Raw genomic sequence first — 22618 nt, 5'->3', positions numbered from 1 at the left:
TATGGAGAACATGTTGGAGACAGCTGCTTATTTACACATCCAGCAGAAAAATAGCAACATCAGCATTTATTTGGAGTCCTGTTTCTGACCCCGAGATGACGCAAGTCCAATACTCACTTTCATTTTAGCTGTATTTTCTCATAATTCATATATATTTGAATTTAATTAACTTCTTATAGTCATATCAAGTCTTTATAAAATGTTATCAAAAGTTTTTTTTGTTTTCTTCGTGATGTCACTGAATTTCGAGGCAGGTAAGCCTAACTAGGTGGGTACATCTCACGAAAAGCCACATCTGCTGTGAAGCTATTTGGCGTGCTAACGAAGCAACAAGATATGACGATCCTCATATGATCGACGCTCGTTATTAAAATGCGTAAAAGGTGCCACAGACGGAGACGGTGCGAAAGGAGACGTGGTTCTGACACTACAGCGCAAACAGGCTCCTTTTGTGCAGCTCTGTTCACTGTGTTCCCAAATATATAATCGTCTGCAACTGGTCAGCAATGTCTCATGATTGGCTTGTTTTTCACAAGTTCCTTTGGGCCATGTGTTTGCATTTATTTTCTCTGTTTATGCCTCATTCCATTCAGAAATGTTTTTTCTTCTTTTTATTCAAGGGAATAGTTCAGAATTTGGAGAAACGGTCCTGTTAGAGGAAGAGGATTGATGCCACTGTGGAGTAGATGTGAACACGGCCGAATGACTGAAACCAGGGGGACGCAGCGTTTCTGTCTCCGTCCAAAGATAACAAAATCTGCCCACCAGCAGCACGTCCAAATCTCATCGACACATTTTGTCTCGCTTGTTTAATTCTTACGAAAAGTGTCAAAAATACTGTGACTTCCTGATGTCTCACAAGTTGGGACAAAGGACCATTTTACATTTCGACACAAGACCAATTACAGAACAATTTCTCTGTTGATCGACAAATCAAATAATCAGTTAATTGTTTCAGCATTTATTTTATTTTTTTTAAATATGATATAAAACAATAACTAATAATGATATAAAATATATCCAATTTGTTAATCAGGCTCATTTATATCATTGCAAAGCAGGACAAGAGTTACACATTTCTTCATACTGAATATACATTGTCAGTTTTTAAATGCATTTGCAGATTGATCCAAACAGCAACTCTACAGTACGACTCTGTTTTTTAAATAGTTACTTAGCAGTGTATTTAATCACAGCATAAAAAAATGATTTAGGTTCAATCGCGTGAACATTAAAAGTAATAATTATGTCGTGATGTGTTATAAGCAACTCAGAATCTCAGGCATAATTTTCAATCAGGCGATTATTTCAGGATAAAGTTTCTAACTGTGATTTCGGTGCGGATTAAACAACCAAAACCAGACAAACAGGCCTCGTCTTCTGAGACAAAACAAACGCTCGCCTCAGTCCTGTTAGGGGACACAGTCACGCTGTTTGGACCTCCTATGTGAATTGCCTAAAGTTACAGGAGCCTCACCAACACCAAATGAATCCAACGCATCTTCATAAAATCAAGGACGACAACATGCTTGCGAACCAAGACCACATAACGTATGTAGTATGTAGTAACGTGTGTTAATAAAATACAACAACAACAAACACACATCACAGAGGAGCATGACGAAGCAAAAAGACAGCGGAGGGAAGCTTCAGCGACTTCCTTCTCAGAGACAACAAAGCATCAGTGCCCAGTCAACTTCTTCTTCCCTTTTTTAATTGTTTTTCATGACATGAATCAGATGATGCAATTCATTTTCTTAAAAAAAAAAAAAAATTAAAAAAAAGGGAGAGACGTGGGGGGTGTCCGGGGTGGGCCTGACTTTTCCCGTGCTTATCCAAGGTTGACATTTTCATTTAACAACCTTCATCAATAATGCTGAAGTTGTCTCTCTCCTAACACACTCGCTCATTCTTTCTCCTTCTGCAGCCTGCCTGGGTTAAAAATAGCTCTCCCCTCTCTCTTTCTCTGCTTCTCCGTTTACATAAGCACACAGAGGGGGGAGGGGAGCACTTCCGGTCTGGCCACCCAGCCCAGCATCTGATCCATAACACTGGAGCTGCTGGGTGTGGGAGAAGAGAGGAGAGGAGGAGGAGGAGGAGAAGGAGAGGAGAGGAGAGGAGAGGAGAGGAGAGGAGAGGAGAGGAGAGGAGAGGGAAACCCTCTCTTTCTCCATTTCAATGTCTCTCTTCAATCCTTTCTCCTTTTCAATCGTTCTGTCTCTCCAGCTGCCTCCAACTCTGTCTGTTGGTTTTTCATGACCATCTTCTCGATAGCGTGCACTGACAACCAACCTCCTCTCAAGAAACCATACAGTACCACACGCATATCAACAAACACCTGTGGTCGCACATGTAACACGACAAGGTCACACAGTGCACTCACTCATATTGTACACTAAGTCCATTCACTAGAGTACTGCACTACTACAGTACTTTATGGGAATCTTTTTTAAGTGAATATTTCGAGTTCACGTTACTTTACACTTTTATTTCACTACATTTCAGAAGAAATGCTGATTGTTTTTTCTTCTTCTTTTTTTTTGCTTTCCTCTACATGTTTTTGATCGCTACAATAACTGGATTAACATACAGATTTTACATACAAATAACTTGATGGATTTATTAGATGCAGTATTCAGTCTTTAAAGATTAAAAACAGTGATTCTTTCTGGCTTGCGGACCTTCACAAAAAGCAGCGACTTACTTGCGTACTTGTGGTTCCACCTAATAGTAATCTGTTTCAACTTTTCAGGGTTTCATTTCAACCTACAGTATAGTGCGGGACTTGAACATACAACAAACAACCATAACATTTAAGCCCTTGCCAGATGTATTCACACAATGCTGATTCAGCCTGACTCCCTGCCGGGTAAATCTTTCTGTACTTCACGGTACACCCAGTTTTTAAATCTGGTGTCTGGTGAGACATGCCCGCGCTCTCACGATTAATGTAAACTGAACGCTCTGATGGTGAAACGAGTCATTTTAAAGGGATCGTAATACTTAAAACTATTTATCCACAATTTCACAGCCACGAAAGTAGCGACAGAGTTGACCACAACGGAGCCGATGACGTAACAACATGCCAACAGAGTTTTTGTAATTACTCTCACAGGCAGAAGGGCAAAACAAAAGTTCAATACTTCAGGTTTAATAACTGTTTAACATCCAAAGATGTCAAACTTGTAATTCTTTCACAAAAAAGCAAAAATTAAGGGAAAAAGTCTGTTCAGCAAAATACAATTTTTTCTTGTGTCCTATTAAGTTAATCATCTCATCAGCTAAGTTTATACTTCAGGTAATTTTTTTTGATGGCGTATTACATACATTATTGTATTCATCAGTATATAAAGTTTCATATTCAAAAATTATTTTTAAAAAAAAGGCTAACTCGGACATACACACCAGCACATACTGTACACAAATACGCATACATGTGTATACGTAGAGGAAAGTCCTCTAACCTCCAAAACTCTCACCTCATGTGAAACTGTGTGTCTTATAACAAAGGCTTGACCAAGATCAAAAGGCTGTTAACATGTTTGGAACAGCGGATGGAGATCATGCAGAGGGTTTGGGGAAAGCTGATGCTGAAATATCTCAGTATTTCTGTCGAATAGTTTCGAAATGCAAAACCCTGCCATTTAAAAACAGTAAAGAGCGAGCTGTGCTAGGACGCAATCTCTTTCGCTGTCAGCGGCCACACACAGATACCATCCATGGGGTTTATATCTGGGTTGTTTAGCAAAACTAACTAGACAGCTACCTGACAGAAAAGGTCAACTTTTTTACAAACACAGAGATGGTCAACCTTGCAATGGCTCAGCAAACAGAAGGACAATGCAATCAAACAGCGTGAAATCTTTAGGAAATAGTCCGTTGATATGTAATATTTGTCTGATTTTCAACATTTCCAATGAAATGACCAAAACCAACAGCTTGCCGATCATCCTATCAACCACTCTCTGTGCAGCTTTACATAGTTTATTCTTCTTGGCAGAGAGCTCCATTGTTTCAGAATCTGGCTGTTGTGAGGTTATACTAAAACACAGAGGTACTTTGGGCTAAATGCCAACGTCAGCGTGCTAACATTCTTACAATGACAATGTTAAAATACAGATGTTTATCCAGTATAATGTTTGCCATGTTCACCACCTTAGCAACATGCATTTTATCCGCTCACAGTTTCCAATTAGCACCGAACATAAAGTAGAGGCGAATAAATCGACATACTGGACAAATTTAAACTTATTACAATTCATCCTGAGGGGGGCTTGAACCAATGTTAACATTAGTCAGAACCAAGGATGTGTACCAACCAACAAATCAACAGGGCTTTTCCTAAAGTAACAATACAGATATCACACAGATGTATCATTTAAAAGGTAAGCCAACAGCATGAAACCGGACACCTTGCACTCAGAAAAAAAAACACATGGGAAAACACCCAAACACCCCACAGAGTGCATCGTTAATGTTCTTTAGAAATAAGGCCATTTGTAATTGCAAGAGTAAGTATAACGGCGAAACAAACTGGAGACAGTGGATACAACAACAACAAAAAGACTTACTACTGTGCGCAGTCGATGAGCTGATATTCGTTGGACCTTTCCCAGCATGCCCGCACCCCCTCGTCCTGCCAGAGGATCTTTGCATGGTCACAAAACTCCTGGAAAGAGAAAGGTGGGTTGGGATCAACAACATACCACACATAGAAATAACTGTGAGTCAGGCGGTTATTTTAGCCCCCGAAAAGCGTGCAGTATGTAAGTAGAACTGGAATCGTCATGTGTGTTACAGTCTCCTAAACTGATAAACAAATAACGGCTCCACTGGAGACTAAAACACATGATATGATAGCAGTTTTCATTCGAAACATCATGTTATAATAACATGTCATTCTTATAATTTTAGTTTTTTTTTTTTTTAATCCAAGAACAAAATTAAATCTGCAAAAAAACAATTTATTTACAAATCAATCAACAGAACATTAATCAACAACTGTTTTGATAACTGAATGAGCGTTTTAGTCATTGTTGAAGGAGCAAAAATACAAACATTTCTTGGTTTGATCTTCTCAAATGGGAGGATTTGTTGCTTTGTGTGATCATAACATGATAGTCGATGGAATGTTCAGACAAAACAAGGCATTTGAAGAGGTCACGCCGAGCTATGGTAAATTATAACATTATAGACAAAGTGATGAACAGAAAGTCTTGAGCTGATTCATGAAAAATATCATTGGTTTGTAGCCCAAAAGAAAAATGGAAAGAAAATAAATCCACTAAATGCAGAAAGCAACTAATGACCTACACACAGAGTAAATGGATGGTTAGATATGAAGTTGTGGCTTAGAACTGTATTTCTTGTTTAGGTCTCGATGGGTGAAAGCGTTTACGGACAGATGGAGGGAAGCAGTGATATTCCCGAACTTTTAGGCCGGCTCGGAGAGGAGCAGCAGATGAGCGGGCTCTGACAGAGGCAGGAAACAGAGCAGTTCACAGAGTTCATGAAGAAATGAACAGCTTTGTACTGACACAAGGCTTGGCTGTCACTTCACAGGGGCCTATCTCTTCACCACGATCTACAGCCGCTCGCATACAATGCAGTCAAGCACAAAAAAGCCATTATGAGCCACAGAGTTAAATTGTATACTCTGAAAAATACTTAATTCAGCTGAGAGTGAGCAGGATTTTGGAATGACTGCCTTTAACTGAAATATAAGTTCATCAAACCGGAAAGGATGGCCGAGATGAATACGTCAAAGGGACGAGGCGATACTTCAGGTCCTTCATAACTAGAAGTGGTGTTTATTTGTCACGCTTTTGGCCTAAAGACAACATAAAGCTGTTAAATAGGAGAAACAATGATTGGTGACGATGGTTGTTATCCACAGGCTGTGATATGAACTTCATTAATTAGATATAGCACATTATTACAGCACATTATAGGCAGTTTTTAATTCATGAAGCTGCTGATGAAGTTCCTGTTTTGTAATGTATTATCTGTTCCACTCTATTTATGTGATTGTATTGAGCTCAGTTTCAGTCTATGTACATGTGTGTACATTTATACATTAAGGGGTGTGTATATGCATAAAATGTCTATTCATGTGCATCTAAGTTTTTTCACTGCACTAGAATGCACTGTTTCTAATACACACAACAATAACAATGAACGCAAGTGTAAGAAACTTCTTATATGGAAAGAGTTTCACTTCTCTTCATTTTTTCGGTAGAAAAACTGAGTGCGATAACTCAAAATGTTCTCTTGTTTTTCTTGTTGTATCTCTTTTCCACTTCAGAATGATTTCAGATAAAAGTTGGCGACCTCTGAGTCGGCTCCGAGTACCAATCATTAAAAGTTTCTGGTTTAATTTACAGACTCAAGTTAGTGAAAAGTGTGATATTTAGCAAATTAGCACAAAAAAATACAAAAAAAACAAGACAAGTAAATTGTAGGCATAATGTAACAAATAATTATTAAAAAAAAACAAAAAAAAACTGTCAGGTTAACTAGGGACAAAAACATAACCAGAGCTGCAGGTTATCTTTAAAAACAGTTGCAGGAAAAAAAAGGTTCATATTTGAAAAAGCGCATCAACACAGTAGGCGACAAATAGAATTAGTAGTGTGCAACAACTGAATATCTGTAAATGAGCTTTAGCTTTTAACAAGAGAAAACAACTTCAAATCAAACTTGTTGGGCTTCATTACTTTCTATGCGCTATTGATAAATTATTTATACTTTTGTTTTCTAAATGTCATAAAATTGTAAAATGTTGACAATAATTACAAAGAGTTAAAGGTAACATATACATTTTGTTTGTTTTGTCCAAAAAACAATTCAAAATCCAAAAACATTTTGTAAAGAATTAAATAGGACAAAAAAAATCTGGAGAAATAAAAAGTTGTGAATGTTTAGCATTTCTGAGTAAAAAATAATTACTGAAACATTTAATAAATCTATTAATGATCAATTTCCTGTCCATTCTGTCCAAGAGGAGAAATCAAGTAATATTTTCATCTTTAATAAAAAAACAAAACAAGTCAGTGAGTTTGTAACAACACACTGACTTATGAATTTCATTTTTTGTAAGTTTTTGGGAAAATTAATAATACAGTGCGTCGTGAATTTTCAGGAGGGTCAATTTAAGGCCAATCTGTCTTGCCTGTATAACCTCCTCAACTGAAGAAGAAATGTTTTCCCATCTTGAAGTTTATTCATGGCTACATGTAAAATTCAGTGTGACAAAAAAAGCGATTTCATGATTCCTTTTATAGTTCTCCTGTAGTTGTGCAACTGTGAGCAGAGATTTCATTTTAAGAGCAGGAATGGCTGAGACCTGTCTAGACCTACTTTGAGATCCTGTGTAAAGTGCTGCAGAGTTACAGGATTTACTTTAATTGAATTTCATTTATAGAATTAGTCTGGGGCAACCTACGTGCTGACATATCAGAGCCGTGATTTCACTTAGACTATACATTAAAATGTATATTTTACTCTAAAAAAATGCTTGTAAATTTTTGGGAAAATTGACACATCTCACTCTTCTTCCCTCAGATATACAGAATTGCATTATTAATTCTCTGTTTATTTACTACAATGAACTCAATGTTCAAAATTCCAGAAAACTGTGCTACAGTATGTAGAGCGTTAACAAGTTTTGACTGTGTACAGATACAACACTTGTCTGCACTGGGAGAGGGATCCTTCTTCTGCTGCCTGTTTTACTATTGAAGGATTTTTGTAAAATAGAGTAAAGAGTGTGTTGCATGTGGCAGCCGGTGCGCTGGCAGGACAAGTGGACAACAATCAGTCTGCAGTCTGAGTAAATACCCTCTGTAACAAAGTTCAGTGTTGCATTAAAGGTGCGGTCTGTTATATTGTGAACATTTTGGAGAGAAATATACTTTTGGTGAATAACAACTAAGCGGATTATTGATTAGACACAAAACTCTAAAGGAAATCGTGAAAAGATAAGGACATAAGGACATATACAAGATTACGGATATTCAACACAAATGCTGTGCTTATTGTCTCCCTCTGTTCCTCCTCGGCTGAAGGCAGGGTTAACCTGTTCAACTGGTTTCCAGTAGGCCCTTAGGCCAGGCAGAGGGGGAGCAGGAAGAGGAGCAGTACGCAGACGAGGAGGAGGAGGAGAAACTGGGCCAATCTGATAGTTTTCTAATCTATTGTCTTTCCATGAAAGCTAGGCTTCTTTAAACGCTGCTTTAAATAACCAGCTATCATCCTGCTGAATTTACTCCTTAAATCAACAGAGGTTCTTTGACACCAACACCAACCGCATTATCACCACGTTTATACCTGCTGTAATCCTCCTCCACACCCCACATGAAATAGAGTGCTGGCCTTTCCCTCCATTGAGACCCTGCAGGTCTGCAGTGGAAGTCTCCTAACGGGCCGGCAGCCCGAGGGAAGGGTCAGCTCGAGATAGGCCCTCATAATAAATGTGCCATGACGTAACAGAGACAATATCAAGAGACTTCCTTTTGCTTACACACAAATACACTTACTCTTCAGTGGAAACTCAGCTGCAAATGACGAATGTACACGAAAGAAACGACCAGTTTAAACAATGAGGCCGTCATGCTGGAAAAACAGTGTTCTTCCTCGATGTAACGGTTAGAAAACAACTGAAATACAACTACACTGTTTCATTTATTTTGCACTTATAAATAAATATAAATACTTGTCCAGCTGATTGATTAAAACGACATATTATTCTTTAAATTATAGGAGCATTTTTGACCATTAAATAAAAAATAAATTCCAGATGTTCTGTGCATGATTTCCTACAAATTGTGGCTGGAAATGAAAAAAAAAATGTGTCTTTGAAAACCTTTTCATCTTCCAAAATAAGTGAGTGACAGGCCTGATAAATGATATGTATGGTTAAAATACATCTGCATTACATTTGTTAAAAAACAAAAACAAAAGCACGAGTTTTTTGTTGGTATACTGACAATGTAATTTGATTTCTGAAAAAAGGGACTTATCTAATGATCATTTGAATTTTTGATTAATCTGTCGATTATCTTCTTTTGGTTTGTTATTTGTCCATAAAATGTCAGAAATTTTTTTTAAAAAAAGAGCTCAACGTGATATCAAACAGCAGCCCGAGCACCAAACACATTCAACTTACAACTAATATATAAAACAAAGACAAGCAGTAACTCCTCACATTTAGGGGGCTGGAACCTGTTTTTTTTAAGCATTTTTATTAATAAGTAACTTGTTAAATACTTAAATTATCATTTTTGTTGTCATTAAATACACTATTTGACCATTCACTTTAGCTAAGTCAAAAAGTTTCATCAACAGAAATTGTCCTGATTTTTAAGGCTACCATCACAGGACCTTTTTTTTGTTTTTACCATAACTGGGCTTAGTGACATGTAACAAGGAATTTGCTCATAATGTTACATAAAAGTAACAGATTATATAGATTGCAGTTTCCCAGCCCTGCAATGTGAAGTTGGTTGAACAAGACTTGATAAAACTTTCTTATATTAACTTAGCAATTTTAACACAAAAAATGATCCTGGTGACGTCAGTAAATAAATACGTATCTATCTGGTCCAGCGATGGGACCTGCAGCGACTCCCTGACGGGCCGCCGGACGCAAACTGCAGCTCAGGGGGGAAATCCCTCTGAGTCTCTGGAGGATACGTCCCTCTGGACACATTTAGGTTTATTACAGACAATCAGTGTTAATAGGCGGTGTGGTTCTCCCAGGTGAGAGGCTCATTCAATTGACAGCCTCCCAAGCGGAAGCACACCTGCTAATTACTGAATCACAGCGCAAACACACCCAGCAGACTCACAAAGGCAGTCGAGTGAGGCGCCTTACTCACCTCCAGCTCCAATTGGAAAACTACAATTTTCCACAGTACCGGTTTACACATTTAAATGTCTTGTCTTCTTCGATCGACACACCAAACAACAAAAGTTAATTATCAAAGAAGACTTCAGAAACCAGTGAATATTCACATTTAAGAAGCTGGAAACAGAGAATTTGGTGCATTAAAAAAAAAAAAAAAAAAAAAAAAAAAAGATTTGTAGATCAATTCTTCAGTTGCAGCTCTATTCAGCACGCACGGTAACCGTATGTTTGATAATCTCAATATCTGCTTCGAAAACGTGTTCATTGTGAAAGAAATTCAGCAGCAGTTAGTAAAATTACATGTAAACGTGTCCAATAAGTTTTGCTTCAGCTGCAGGATGAGTCATTTCAAAACTCGTCTGGTAAAAGAATGTAATAGTTTGATGACACTTGTGAGATCAGTCTAAAGGTAGTTATCAGTGTATAATATGTGCAACAGGTGAAAGAAGAAGGAATGAAACTGCTATTAAAAGCCAGAGTTGACGTATCTGAAGGACGTACAGTGTGACTTACTGAAGGAAACTCAAAATCCTTCTGGTTTACTTGGTTAAGGATGTATCCGATCCGGGATTGGTTTGCAGAGCAGGCTAACTTGCAAGGAGGTGTGAGTGTAGTCATTGCAGCCACAATCGTCTGGATGGAGAAAAAAGTGGAGGAAAAATTAATACAATGATTTACTAGAAAAAATGTATACACAATCAGTGCTGCTTTACACTAGAAGATTCATTTTAATGCTGAAGTTCATTCATCAATACTTTAAAAGCATTTAGAAAAAATTCTGCAGGTTTTAAGCTACAATACCGGTGATAATTTATCACAATTTTTAGTTTTATGCTCAGACTTTTATAGATAATCAGATAAGTCCCTTTTTTGATCTGAAAATTATCAAATCTTTTTATCGTCGCTTCTACCATGTCAGACAAACAAATAATATCTCATGCTAGATCATTCAAAATGAGCCAAAAGATCAATTTCTTACCTCTATAGCTTCTTTAATGTTGTTTTTAATATCATGAATTTTCTGTTTTTTCTCCCTGTGAAGAGCAAAGAAGAGAAGAGTTCATGAGTGTTTTTTTAAAGAGGAAGATAAATTACAAGAATAAAGCTTTGTCAAATTCAGCCATGTAGGTTAACAGTGAATACAGTTGATCAATTTGTTTAAATGCTAATCAAACATTATTGCCAGAAGGCAGACAGCAAAACATTCTTAACAAAGTGGAGATTTCTTTTTTTTTTTTTTTTTTAAAGAAACAGGTTAAAAAGCAGTAATTATTCCAAAATAACGGTTGAGGGATGTTTTGTTTCTTTTGTGTCCATTGGGTTTCAGTAGGACACAAAGTTCTCCAGGATCTCTTCATCAGCTTGGAGGTGAATTATATCTGACATCAGTAATATGGCTGTTCAAGATACACAGACACCTTTATTTTGCTGATCAAGTACAACTCCTGAATTTTGTGTGCTTGCTGATACCAAATGAAAACAGCTGAACTTGTGTTTAAATTTAAGGATGCCATCTATTAAACACAAAGGAGTAGATTGTGGGCGTGTTGAGGAGGAATGTTACGGTTTATTTTAAATACGTTTTAGGTCCAACTTTTAACAACAATGGGCACCAGGTGAAATACAAAGTATTAGCAAATGCAATGATATGCTCCATATTTCATTCTTTCAGTGTTGTAAAAACAAACAGAATTTCAGCATCACTGATACCAGCAGTCAAGGTTTAACGTCACACAGGTCGTGCAGAAGCCTGCGCAAAGTGTTGAATTCTTTCAAATGTCTAAACAAAAGACAAAAGTTTCACTGTTGAAATTTGGATTTGATACTGAAATTCGCCAAATATTTGAAAAACAGGCTTCTGAACACAACAGTAGCCCAGGCTACTCATGTTGAGCTCATGGATTTCAAATTAAAAGCATGGAGGGATATCTTTTGGTAAGAAATAGGTCCCATCTAAAGTGGCTTTGGTGAAAAAAAATAACTCGGCATCACAGCATGCTGCTGTAATCGAAATTTCACCCCAACTAAGGAACTCGTATCTTTTTATTTCTTGAACTGACGAGAGTAGGCGGAGCTAACGCAACAGTCTCGCTCTTCGACTGACGTCACACAGTTTGAATCGCTGGGAGGTGAAGTCATAAAACACAACTACAATTACTGCTCTTCGGCGTAGTTGCCACCAAAGAAAAAGATCCAGAGATCTTCGAAGTTGTACCTTTAAAATATGTACAAAGTTACTTCTAAAATGTAAAAGTGCATTGCTTTTCAGAGGTGTTTTGCCTCAGGAATATTCCTCTGTCAACCTATTTGGATGGAGTTTTTGGTTGTTGGTTTTTTTTTTTGCATGGGATGAAATCTTTGTTAACAAAGCATATTTTACACATATGATAAATATGTTTCTCCTCACTATACAGATGTTCCAACTTATAAATTTAACATTTGGAGAATAGAAAACATTGATTATATGGTTCCTGGAGACTGAAATGAAGACTTTTTTTTATAATGTGCATCAGTACTGAGTCAACTGTGCGTATTAAAAAAAAAAAAAAATGGATTACCTAAATCTAAAAAGAAAAGAAACATCATGAATGTCACCATTTCCTCAAAAAGTGGAGATTTAGTAAGAGCTTCAGAGGGGTCTGCCTCCTTCTTGGTCTCGCCCTGTTTAACTCAGACAAACTGGAGTACATCTAGGAAGACTGCATTCTTGGCACTAGGACCTCTTTAAAAGAAAAAAAAAAAAAAAAGAACACCCACTTTGAAATAGGCACAACTCAGTCTCTTCTCACCTGAGCTATAATGCCCTGCTCACTCTTCTCTTATGTCCTCCCCTCTGCTTATCCCTCCTATATTACTGTGTCACTCACCATCATCATCTGCCCAGCACCTTGCACTGACTGGCACTGCCCTGCACCCAGAGGGGAAACTCAACAGGGCCCAAAGAGTCAAACAAATCCTGGAACTAAACACGACTGTGGAGTCACAGCTGACTGTGGATTTGTCATTGCGCCACAACGTCTGGTGTCTTTGAAGAGCGTATGTTTTTGAAGTGACCCAAAAATAAGCACAGGATAAAGCTCCCATCCCCAAAACTTCTTTCTAGGATACAGATGATTAACACTAGAAAAATGTGTTTTTTGTTTTCATTGCATTGCAGGACATTCACAAGACACAGTGGTTTAAAACACTCACAAGGTTTTCCATGAAAACCTGACAGATGAAGCGCTCTTCCAGTGTCTCCAAACTCTCGAGGACTTACTCCATAAGGTTACAACAATCTGCCCAAAATGACTTCATTTTCTTCATCTGACCATATCGGACAGTTTATTAAAACAATGACTGGAGTTTGTCCATCCATGCCAGCGGAAACAGGAAAATAAATATTTATGTACTAGCCAGGCTGTCAGTTTGAAGCAAAAAATAAAAAATAAAAAAAATTAAAATCCTAAAATTTCCCCTGACTGTCCTAATTGATAATCAGGAGATATGAATCAGTGTCACGTTACAAATTATGATAAAGAATAACTTGTATTCTTGGTTGAGGAAGACAGTTCATAATAAACCAATTAAACTGATCTCCAATCGAAAAATATTTCAGAAATATATCAGTTTGACATATTGTATGTACAAGACAACCAAAGTACTTTCGAAGCTGCCGTATTATCTCAAAACTATAATGTAGTGCTTTACATTCAACCCTTATTTAACCACAAACATAACAGAAAACATTAACTTGTTACTTCTCAGAAACTGGAAAGAGATAACTTTAGCTTCCAGTTTCATTTATTGGTTACCAAAGAGGGGACTAATTGACTCATCACGGGTTTAATGTAGCTTAAATAATGATTCATTAGCTGCACAAATGATACAATTTTAAACTTCCAAGTACAGCAAGTCTCTCATGCAAAATGCAGATACAGTTGAGTATGAAACCCAGTGTTTCTTCATTCCTCTTTCACTAATTAAATCTTTATTTCTGTTTTTGTATTCAAATCTTTTAAAAGTCAAAACTAACTTATTTTACTGTTCGAGCTCCTCCTGCATGTCATCAGTATTGGGAAAAGTATTTCCTGTCAGTTGAAACTGCTGAATTAGTTCGCTCCAAAACGCTATTGAGTTATTTGGACGACAAATATATTAAGTTTGTCAGCGTCACCCAAGTCCCGATGAAATGCAATTAAATGTTCACCAATATTCTGAAAATAAGCCCACCAAAACTGTCTGTACTTCATTGGTGAAATAAATGTGTTGGCGCCGTGTTGAAATACAACATAAAGCATGATGGAAACCAGCAACACTTACTCTGCGTTGAAGCCGTTAACGTGCAATATTCGCATCTGTTTGACTATCGTGCTTTTCCCGGATTCACCGGCCCCTGAAAGCAGAGAGAGAACAAAATAAGTCAGAAAAGAGTTGTACACACCGCTGTCAAAGGCAAACACTAAAACCGTGTCCTGGTGGAAGACCAGGCAACTTGGAGATGACGTAACAAGACTGATGCCTTGCTAAGATTATTGTGGGAATGATTTGACTTGAGGGTTTTGTTTTTCTCAGTACAGAGGTCCTGTAACAAACTTTCCTGACTTCTACAACACTACTCCTTCATAATATTACACAAAAACTAAGAAGCGAGGGCCGGCGGGGTGGTGAGGCCTCAATACCCCCAATGAAAGAGCCGAGTGAATCATTGACTGTTCTTATCAGTGGTGAAAAGATTTTCTGTATCTACAGTGGGTATCAAGAAACTTGATACTATACTTAAGGACTTCCATTTTAATGCTCCACTTCTACTTCTTCTCCACTAAGTTTAGGAGGAAATTATAGTATTTTTTACTTTATTATAAATTACTTAATGGTAATTCTTGAGATTTTACATAAAAACAAACAAAAAAAAAGAACATATCGTATGAGACAATGCAGTAATAAGGATTAAATCAGTGGTTCCTACTCTTTCTAGCTTCTAAGCTCTAACAAAAGCAGTTCCCTTCAAAGAGAGATTTCCCCCATAAACTGCTCATCTAAAGAAAGATTTGAGGCCCTATATTTAACAAAAAGTTTATCAAAATAAAAAATAAATGGTGTTATACAACTTTGTTTTTTCTTCTTAATCATCTCACGACCTCTCAGATTTATCTTGTGACTCCCTGTAAATGGCCTGACCTCATCGTTGGGAACCACTGGACTAAACTACCTAACATAATATCAAGTTAGACTCTCTCTACTTTATCCTGCTACAACATTAAAATGCTACAAGTGCACTGATGCATCAGTCTTAAGAATCTAATATTGTTGTAGTGTTTCTGCAGAATGTGTACTTTTGCTTTTAGTTCTTTAAGCACATTTTGCTCGTATTACTTTTGCTCAGTGAGGAGGCTGATGCAGGGCACATATACTGGGGTATTTTTTTTACATTTTGTTTTACATTTTTTTGAGCGTGTAATTCAGGAAAGATGGACACAAACTGTTAAAGCCTAATAAATACTTGAAAGAATTTGTTTTTTTAAATGTCTTTTCCCATAACTATGGAGGATAAAACAGTCAGATGAAAAGAGCCAGGCCATAACATCTCCTCCTAACCCAAACACTGGGACCTATCAAGGCTACAGGCCTGCTATTTAGAGCTAGAGTGTTGACCATACAAATCTCAGATCAATTTCAGATTAGAATGAGCTAGACAGGCGTTCAAGGGAAGCTAGTAATCCTAATAGTAATCCTAATTTACACTCCTTACTTCAAGAGGTTTAGCAGAATAGTAGCGTTGGCCTTAAGGTTCATGGAGTGTCACGATAATGCTAAGAATAGCTTCATCAGAAATAAAAATAGAAGACTTTTCAATGGCTTATTGGAGAATATTCATTTCCGGAGTGGCCGGTGTGGAGAGGATTATGCAATGGTGAGTGTGGAGTCTGATAAACAGGCTTAAATAAGTCAAGGTGAAGGCATCCACACTGCGAACACAAACACACCACATCACAAGTTTTACAGTTAATATGTGTGGCGAGGAGAAACGACCAAGCAAAACGCCTGTCGGTGGCCCCCCCGGCCTCTGCGTGGTTCCTGGGTGCGCTGCCCTCTCACAGATGGTGGTATCTGTCTGTTCTGCCGTCTCTCACATGTTCTGTAATCATGCTCCATAATAAGACATGAATGCAGACAGGCCTGCTTTTTCAACCCTCCTGTGTCAAGGCACCGTGAACTGGTGGCGTGGTGACATCATGTCATTGCATCATTTGTTGATACTTCACTGTTACAGGCTGAGGAAGTAGTCGTAAAACCTTTTTCATAGGTACAATCTGAAACAATGGCTATGAACAAGTGAAAAATACTGGTTTTGTGGGCGCGAAATAAACCTTCAGGCCCCCGCACAGGTATATCAATGATAAATGTCACAAAACCTACCTAATAGTAGTAGCCGGTGAGTCGCCCGGTATATCTGTTTGTCTTTTTGGAGCTGCTTCTCTATCTTTTTGTTGGCCTCCCTCTGTGCCTTCTCCTCATTGCGTTGGTCTTCAGTCTTACTATTGCCAAGACAGCCCATCTTCCCAAAAACCCAGTGAAAGGTTTCAGGGTGAGGCAGGGTGGTTGGTTGGTTGGCTGGGCGGGCGGGCGGGTGTAGGAAGGGAGGCAGGAGGGAGGGTGTTGATCAGAAGAAAATCAATCAATCCTAAATTCCTAGACTGGCCCAACAGTGGAACACCTGGCTCAAAATGGGTGACATTTATGTCGCCAGATGCAGCTGGAACAGATGTAGACGGGGAGGCTCCACCAGGCTTTGGCACAATATGGATGGATGGATGTGGGTATTTACTGGCAATTTATCAGCTAGAGATCGGGCAGAAAGGAGCAGAGCAACGATGCCGCCCTCTCCTACGCTTGAGTCCTGTATTTTTCACTGTAAATCCGCAATGAAGTCATCAACATTGATATGAGAGTAGATGTGAAATTTCCAGCTCGTCGCTGCACATGAATGAACGTCGGTAGTCCAGTTTCCTTAAAGGTGATTTGAATATAAACGCTGTTTTTTTTTTTTTTTTTTTTAAAGAATATATATATGGTCACGATTTGATGTTAAATTTTCTTAGCAAATGTCTCCTCCGGAGCCCATCTTCGGCAGATATCTCACACTGCCATTCAATTCATTTCCACTCACAAGCAAAACCCTATTTTTCCTCGACTCTACCCCCCCGGTTTTTTTTTTCCCCCCCCTTTACATATATACTTCAGGTGATTATTTTTTTTTAAGGGGTCTTTGCGATCCGCTCTCCACCTAACCAAAGCACATCAGAGGGCGTGTGAAAAAAAAAAAAATTAAAAAAAAAAAAATCAAATAAATATTTCCTCTTAAAATGACGGCATGTGAATCATCAGGCTACACCGGGGCTTCTTTTTCTATCACAACCGTTTTAAAATCCGTCACATTATACACCTTTTTGGAGGAGGTGGGGAACAAGGGGAGGGGGGGGGACGGGGGTTGCCGTCGTAAGATGTTGGCAACCTTAATCAATAATATCCTGTTTTTAGTCGATGTCAAAATTGTTTCCTCTCCCCGTCAACAGATGCTGGCGCTTGCTTTTTCGGAGGGTTTGACCAGACCCAAAAAAAAAAAAGGCCCCTTCTCCGTCCTTTTTTCTCTCCGTAACGTTAATTTGTATTTCTCCTCACATCGGAAAGCTTCTCCGGGCGAGCACAGGCGGGTTTTGGCAGCTGGATGTCCTTGAATAAAACGCAATATCCAGGTGATATTGGTGGAAATCCGCCGTTATTTTCTCGTTTGGCGCAGGTACAGCCCGCTGTCAAGTCTCTCAGCTTTTTGTATTCCCTTTGAATCCGTATGGTAGATTATGGTTACATGTGCATGATACATGAACATACCGCGGTGTTTTCAATCATGGATCCTAGGGACAGACAGTTATTTTTTTTTTTACCGCCGACTGGCCGCGGCTGCTCCGATGAACCGGTCGGGGAGGTGAGAATAGTTCCTTTGCAGTGTTACTCTGAATTATGTTTGCCCCCTTTTTTCTCTGAGAATTGTACATTGAGATAGATAGCGTTGAAGAGGTGGGGTGGGGCAAGCTGCTCTCACGGAACCCTGGGAACGAAGAACCTTGGTCAAGTTTTCCGAGAGGAAGAGCTCAACTTCCGGTTGCAACTTTCACAATAAATCTCAAATGGAAACTTTATGCCAACTACACAAAAGGTTGTCTTTTCAAACAGTTCGTAGGTTTTCAAGTGTTTTTTTTTTTCTTTTGTATTATTTGAACCAAAAATTCCACAATGACCTTTCAGCATGTTGCAGTTTAGGTGGTCTGAGAAAACATTACTTTTGTACTTCCTCTGTTTAAGCTTTTGGAAATGTAGTCAGTGACAGACTGTAGGCCAGTCTCAGGTCACTTTAGGTTAGGTTAGGTTAGGTAGTTACTTTATTAATCCCCGAGGGGAAATTTAAGGTGAGAAAGAAGGAGAGAAAGAAAAACTATTTTTAATTTGTTTTATTTTCTTGTGAAATTAACTAAAATCCTTAAAAATGAAAAGTCGGCATAGGAAATCTTAGGTTGTACTGCACACAACTTTGAGCCAAATATCTATGATCAGGGGTTAAACTGATTCATTTTAAGGAGTCACAAACCAAAATTACCGGAAAACACTGACATATGAATATACTGCACCAATTTGTCCAAAACATTTAGTTAAGTAGGCCGAATGTCTAGAATTTTGCACCATCAATCATTTTTATTTTACTTCTAATTCATGTTGTTTCCTTGTTTTTATTTTGTTGATTAGGTTTTTTTTGTATTATTATTTTTAAATTCAGTGCCACAGTCAGCTGCAGTTTATCTTTTAACAATCAATTAATTGCACAGTTGTTCATTTTTGCTCAAAAAGAGAAGTTGTCAATCTGTTGGAAAAATAAATACCCATTCATTTTCAGTTTAACAATCATTAAATTAATTAGTTTTCACAATTATAGTTGAAAAGGTCTACTGATTACATAAACCGAATAAATGTTTTATTCTAAAAGGCCTAATGGAAGAATGATATAATTTTCAGGATTAATACTAACATTTTGTGAGTAGTCAATATCATAGTAATCAACTTTAATTTTGGAAACAAAATTTGGTATGGAGCTATAGACTGGTGTCAGATTTAAAAAAAACAACAACAACAACAATTCCTGAACTGTTTATAAAATGTCATTTTAATCTCCTATAAAATATATAGTCTAGATGTCACTCTAGACATTTAAGAAACACACATCATAAACATTAAACATATTTAAAGCAACCTGAATATGAAAAAAGACGAATCTACAAACATTTTTTAGATTTTCACTTTCTTGCCAGAAAAGTCTCGTGCTTTTAACTTGAAGTTAAAGACGAGAAACTTCCGGTTTCCGTCTTGCTGTCACTTGACACATCTGGAATGAAGCAGGGTCGGATCACATGATTGCCCGGAGCGTCATGAAGCAGAGGTACAGAAGGGGAGAGGCGCCCTCTTTGAAGCAAAATTATTTGCAACCTATCCACCCAAAAAGCATGAATCAATAATTCTGGAAGCCTACAAATTACAAAAATGATTACAGAACCAAAAAAAGTGAATACTATATACAAGTCATAACAGTATCACAAATATCAATAATACAATTAATACTCATATTATTATATTACAAATAGCCTGATAGTAAGTGGATGATAGTAACATTAATGATCAAACCTCTTCAGGTGGCAGAAGTGGTTCAAAGTCAATGTTTTGCAAGTTATAAGTGAGTCTCAGCTTCATGAAGGTCTGTATCAAATCCCATTAAGTCACAACCCTCAAGTCACTGGTCAAGTCCAAGTGCTAGGGTTTGTGTTTCAAGCTCCACAAATGTCATTATGTGCCCTTAATTTAATGCAAGCTTTAGAAAAATAAGGGAATTAAATTGTTTGATATTATGTTTAATAAACATTTTAAAGCCAAATTATCATGTGGGACTTGTTAAATATTAGTCCTTAAGTATAGCATTTTGTGAAATCTGAATCTGGTTTTCAACATTTGCAGCAAATGTTACAAATAACTCTTTCTTATGACATACATTTTGACACTTAGAGAGGATATCCCTTCTTCCCTGACCAAAAGGAAAAACAGAATATTCTTGTCGAAACTTATGCCATTGAAGAATTGGCCAAAAAGAATAAGAAAATAGCTTAATATCCTGTTGGAACCTGTTTTTATAAACTTTGAAGAAAATGGTCCAAACCTGGATAAAACCATTGAGACACATAAAAAATATAATGGTCCCGTAAAGGGCACAAGGACATGAATGGCTTGAAGATTGTGAACGTGAATATAAATCCTTTGCTCTTCACAGCCACCAAATCTAAAACAACTGAGCACCTAGTTAGATCACACCAGACAAGAAAATATCTTTTGAAAGCTGCTCACCCCTCCAGGAGAGCTCAGAAACCTGGAGGATCTTTACCAAGGATTTGGTGCCCTTCTCTACGACAACCCCAAAATAGGTATGAACAATGTTTTCGGGTGTTGAATAGCTGACTGGAAACCTTAACTGTCCTTGAAAAGATTGGAATAAGGCCGTGTAATCTTATGTCTGAACAGTTTGCTGTGATTGTAAAAACAATGAATGTGCAACATGCATGATGTGTCCAACAAGAACAATCTGCTGCAATACTATAGTTTACATTCTATAACAACAAATTTACTGATATGACTGTTAATCATGTGATTATAACTCCATATTTAAGAGACGTGATAACAAACTAAACCATCTCCATGACAACCGAGCACCTTAATTACCTGAGGAAGGCCATGAGTTGTGGCTATAATCATTGTAGTAAATCCAATAATATGAGAGAAACCTTGATGCACTTGTTCTCAGTCCCATTGATCTTTGGCTTCACAGTACAATACATTTATACTGTAGATTGTGACATCTGAGTCTGAATGACTGAAAAGTTTCCTTTTTAGTCAAACTAATTGATACAATTTTGAGATACATTCAAAATTAAAACTGCAAGCAGTCATATTGATACAGATTTTCATGCATGTACGTAAATGTAGCTGCCGGGGCATCTATGTAGGGGGCGCTAGCGAGCCATTTAGCCACACCCACTCGCGACTCCACTAAAATACGACATTTTTCAACCAACTTTCATGAGTTTTTGAATATTATAAAGCCTTTCAGGATAAAAACAATAATATTTTTACGAATAACAATAGGGCTGAATAATATTTTTACAAATAACAATAGGGTTTTCGCACCTTCGGTGCTCGGGCCCCAATTAAACATGGATGTTCCTTAATTTTACCTCACCTTACCTGGATATTTAAATGGCTCTTTGTCCTTCAGCTCTCACACGCACGCATGTGAACGCTGTGTGCATCAGAAGTCACACAGAGCAGACTAACTGGCGCGCGCACACACACACACACACACACACACACACACACACACACACACACACACACACACACACACACACACACACACACACAAACAAACACCTCCCTCCATTAATGCGTCAAAAGGCGAGGGAAAGAAACTCAGGGCAAAACACATAAAGGTCATCAATGACGACTAAATGCTACTCTGACTCTCTAATAAACACCAACAGACAACTGAAAGAAATAACTAATGACTTAAATCCCAGAAACAAGTTACAGTTAAAATCCCAATCTGTCAAAGCAACACTCAACAAACTTTGTGTGCTCAGACCAAGAAATCAGTCTCTCTTTTTGTAAAGACTTCAGCATCTGGTAAATTCCCAAACAGTTTCACTGCTATATACTGGTGTATAGACACCAGACCAATGACTTGCTAACTGTCAAACTGGGTGGTAGAGTAAATTATTACCGTAAGCACTGCTAGAAATGACAATCATTTGCATGTGGCATTTTTGTCCCGAGAGCAACTGATCTTTTGTCATTATATCATACTGTCTCTAACACTGTGTTACTCAGTCAGCTACAATAACTATGTCAGATCTAACTGGAGGCCTCAGTGAACTGTTCAACTTCACGTTACATTAGATTAATTAACTGCATTATGTTATTTACTGTACAAACACACACACACACACACACACACACACACACTGAGGATACACATTTTAACGGAAAACACAGGCAAATTATAGGAGGGCCATATTTATCCTGTTTGCATATCCACAACCAAACTCCATTTCTTTAAAACACATTTGGCCCCATCCCTACTACTGTTTTAGTATCTGTTTTGACTGCTTCTGATGTCGACACATACATTAGCAGGAAGAATTAGCAACCTCGTCACAGTGACAGGCTTGAACAGAGAGACAATTTTACACCACCCGAAATGCACCGGGTGAAGGTTAAAACCCTGGAAAACCTTGCTACCCTGTCAAAGGGTAGACAAACAGAGAAACTCTCTCACGTACGGAGTCAGGTCATGTGCGATCAAACTGCAGACATTTTGAAATGTTACGCACACACGTAATACTGCTTCAGCGTCTGGGAGTTGAGGGATTGTGTACGCTGGCTCATTACACCACAGAGATATTGTCATTATGACTGACCCTTGTGCTTTTTCTACTTTGACAGTTAAAATGGCTGCTGTGAAAAAGGCCTCTCAACATAATCATTTGGTTGGCTGTGACCCCAGGACTTTTGATTTTGTGAAGGAACATGTAGACCACGACGTGCCTTCTGTCAAAGACCTGCACTTTAACAACATGCTGC

The 22618-nt window shown here is 37.9% G+C and overlaps 1 protein-coding gene across 4 annotated transcripts in view; it reads right to left on the bottom strand.

The window, feature by feature from the left end:
• Window positions 1-17993, bottom strand: part of LOC138196930 (guanine nucleotide-binding protein G(s) subunit alpha-like) — a 33300-nt gene extending 15307 nt beyond the window's left edge. Inside the window, exons 1-5 of one of the 4 annotated variants that reach the window (XM_069147321.1) lie at window positions 16307-17993; window positions 14210-14282; window positions 10887-10941; window positions 10409-10540; window positions 4572-4669 (exon numbers count right to left, since the gene is read on the bottom strand). In XM_069147321.1, the coding sequence (XP_069003422.1) occupies window positions 4572-4669; window positions 10409-10540; window positions 10887-10941; window positions 14210-14282; window positions 16307-16445 (497 nt within the window). In that variant the 5' untranslated portion in view covers window positions 16446-17993. The remainder of the gene's footprint in view (window positions 1-4571; window positions 4670-10408; window positions 10541-10886; window positions 10942-14209; window positions 14283-16306) is intronic. The other 3 variants (XM_069147329.1, XM_069147336.1, XM_069147343.1) reach the window with 3 other exon arrangements.
• Window positions 17994-22618: the final 4625 nt, after the last annotated feature.

The sequence above is a fragment of the Embiotoca jacksoni genome, unplaced genomic scaffold, assembly GCF_022577435.1.
Source record: "Embiotoca jacksoni isolate LCO1_2020_lvr unplaced genomic scaffold, fEmbJac1.0.p SCAF_1, whole genome shotgun sequence".
NCBI lineage: Eukaryota > Metazoa > Chordata > Actinopteri > Embiotocidae > Embiotoca > Embiotoca jacksoni.
This window is presented reverse-complemented; position numbering and strand designations above follow the sequence as displayed.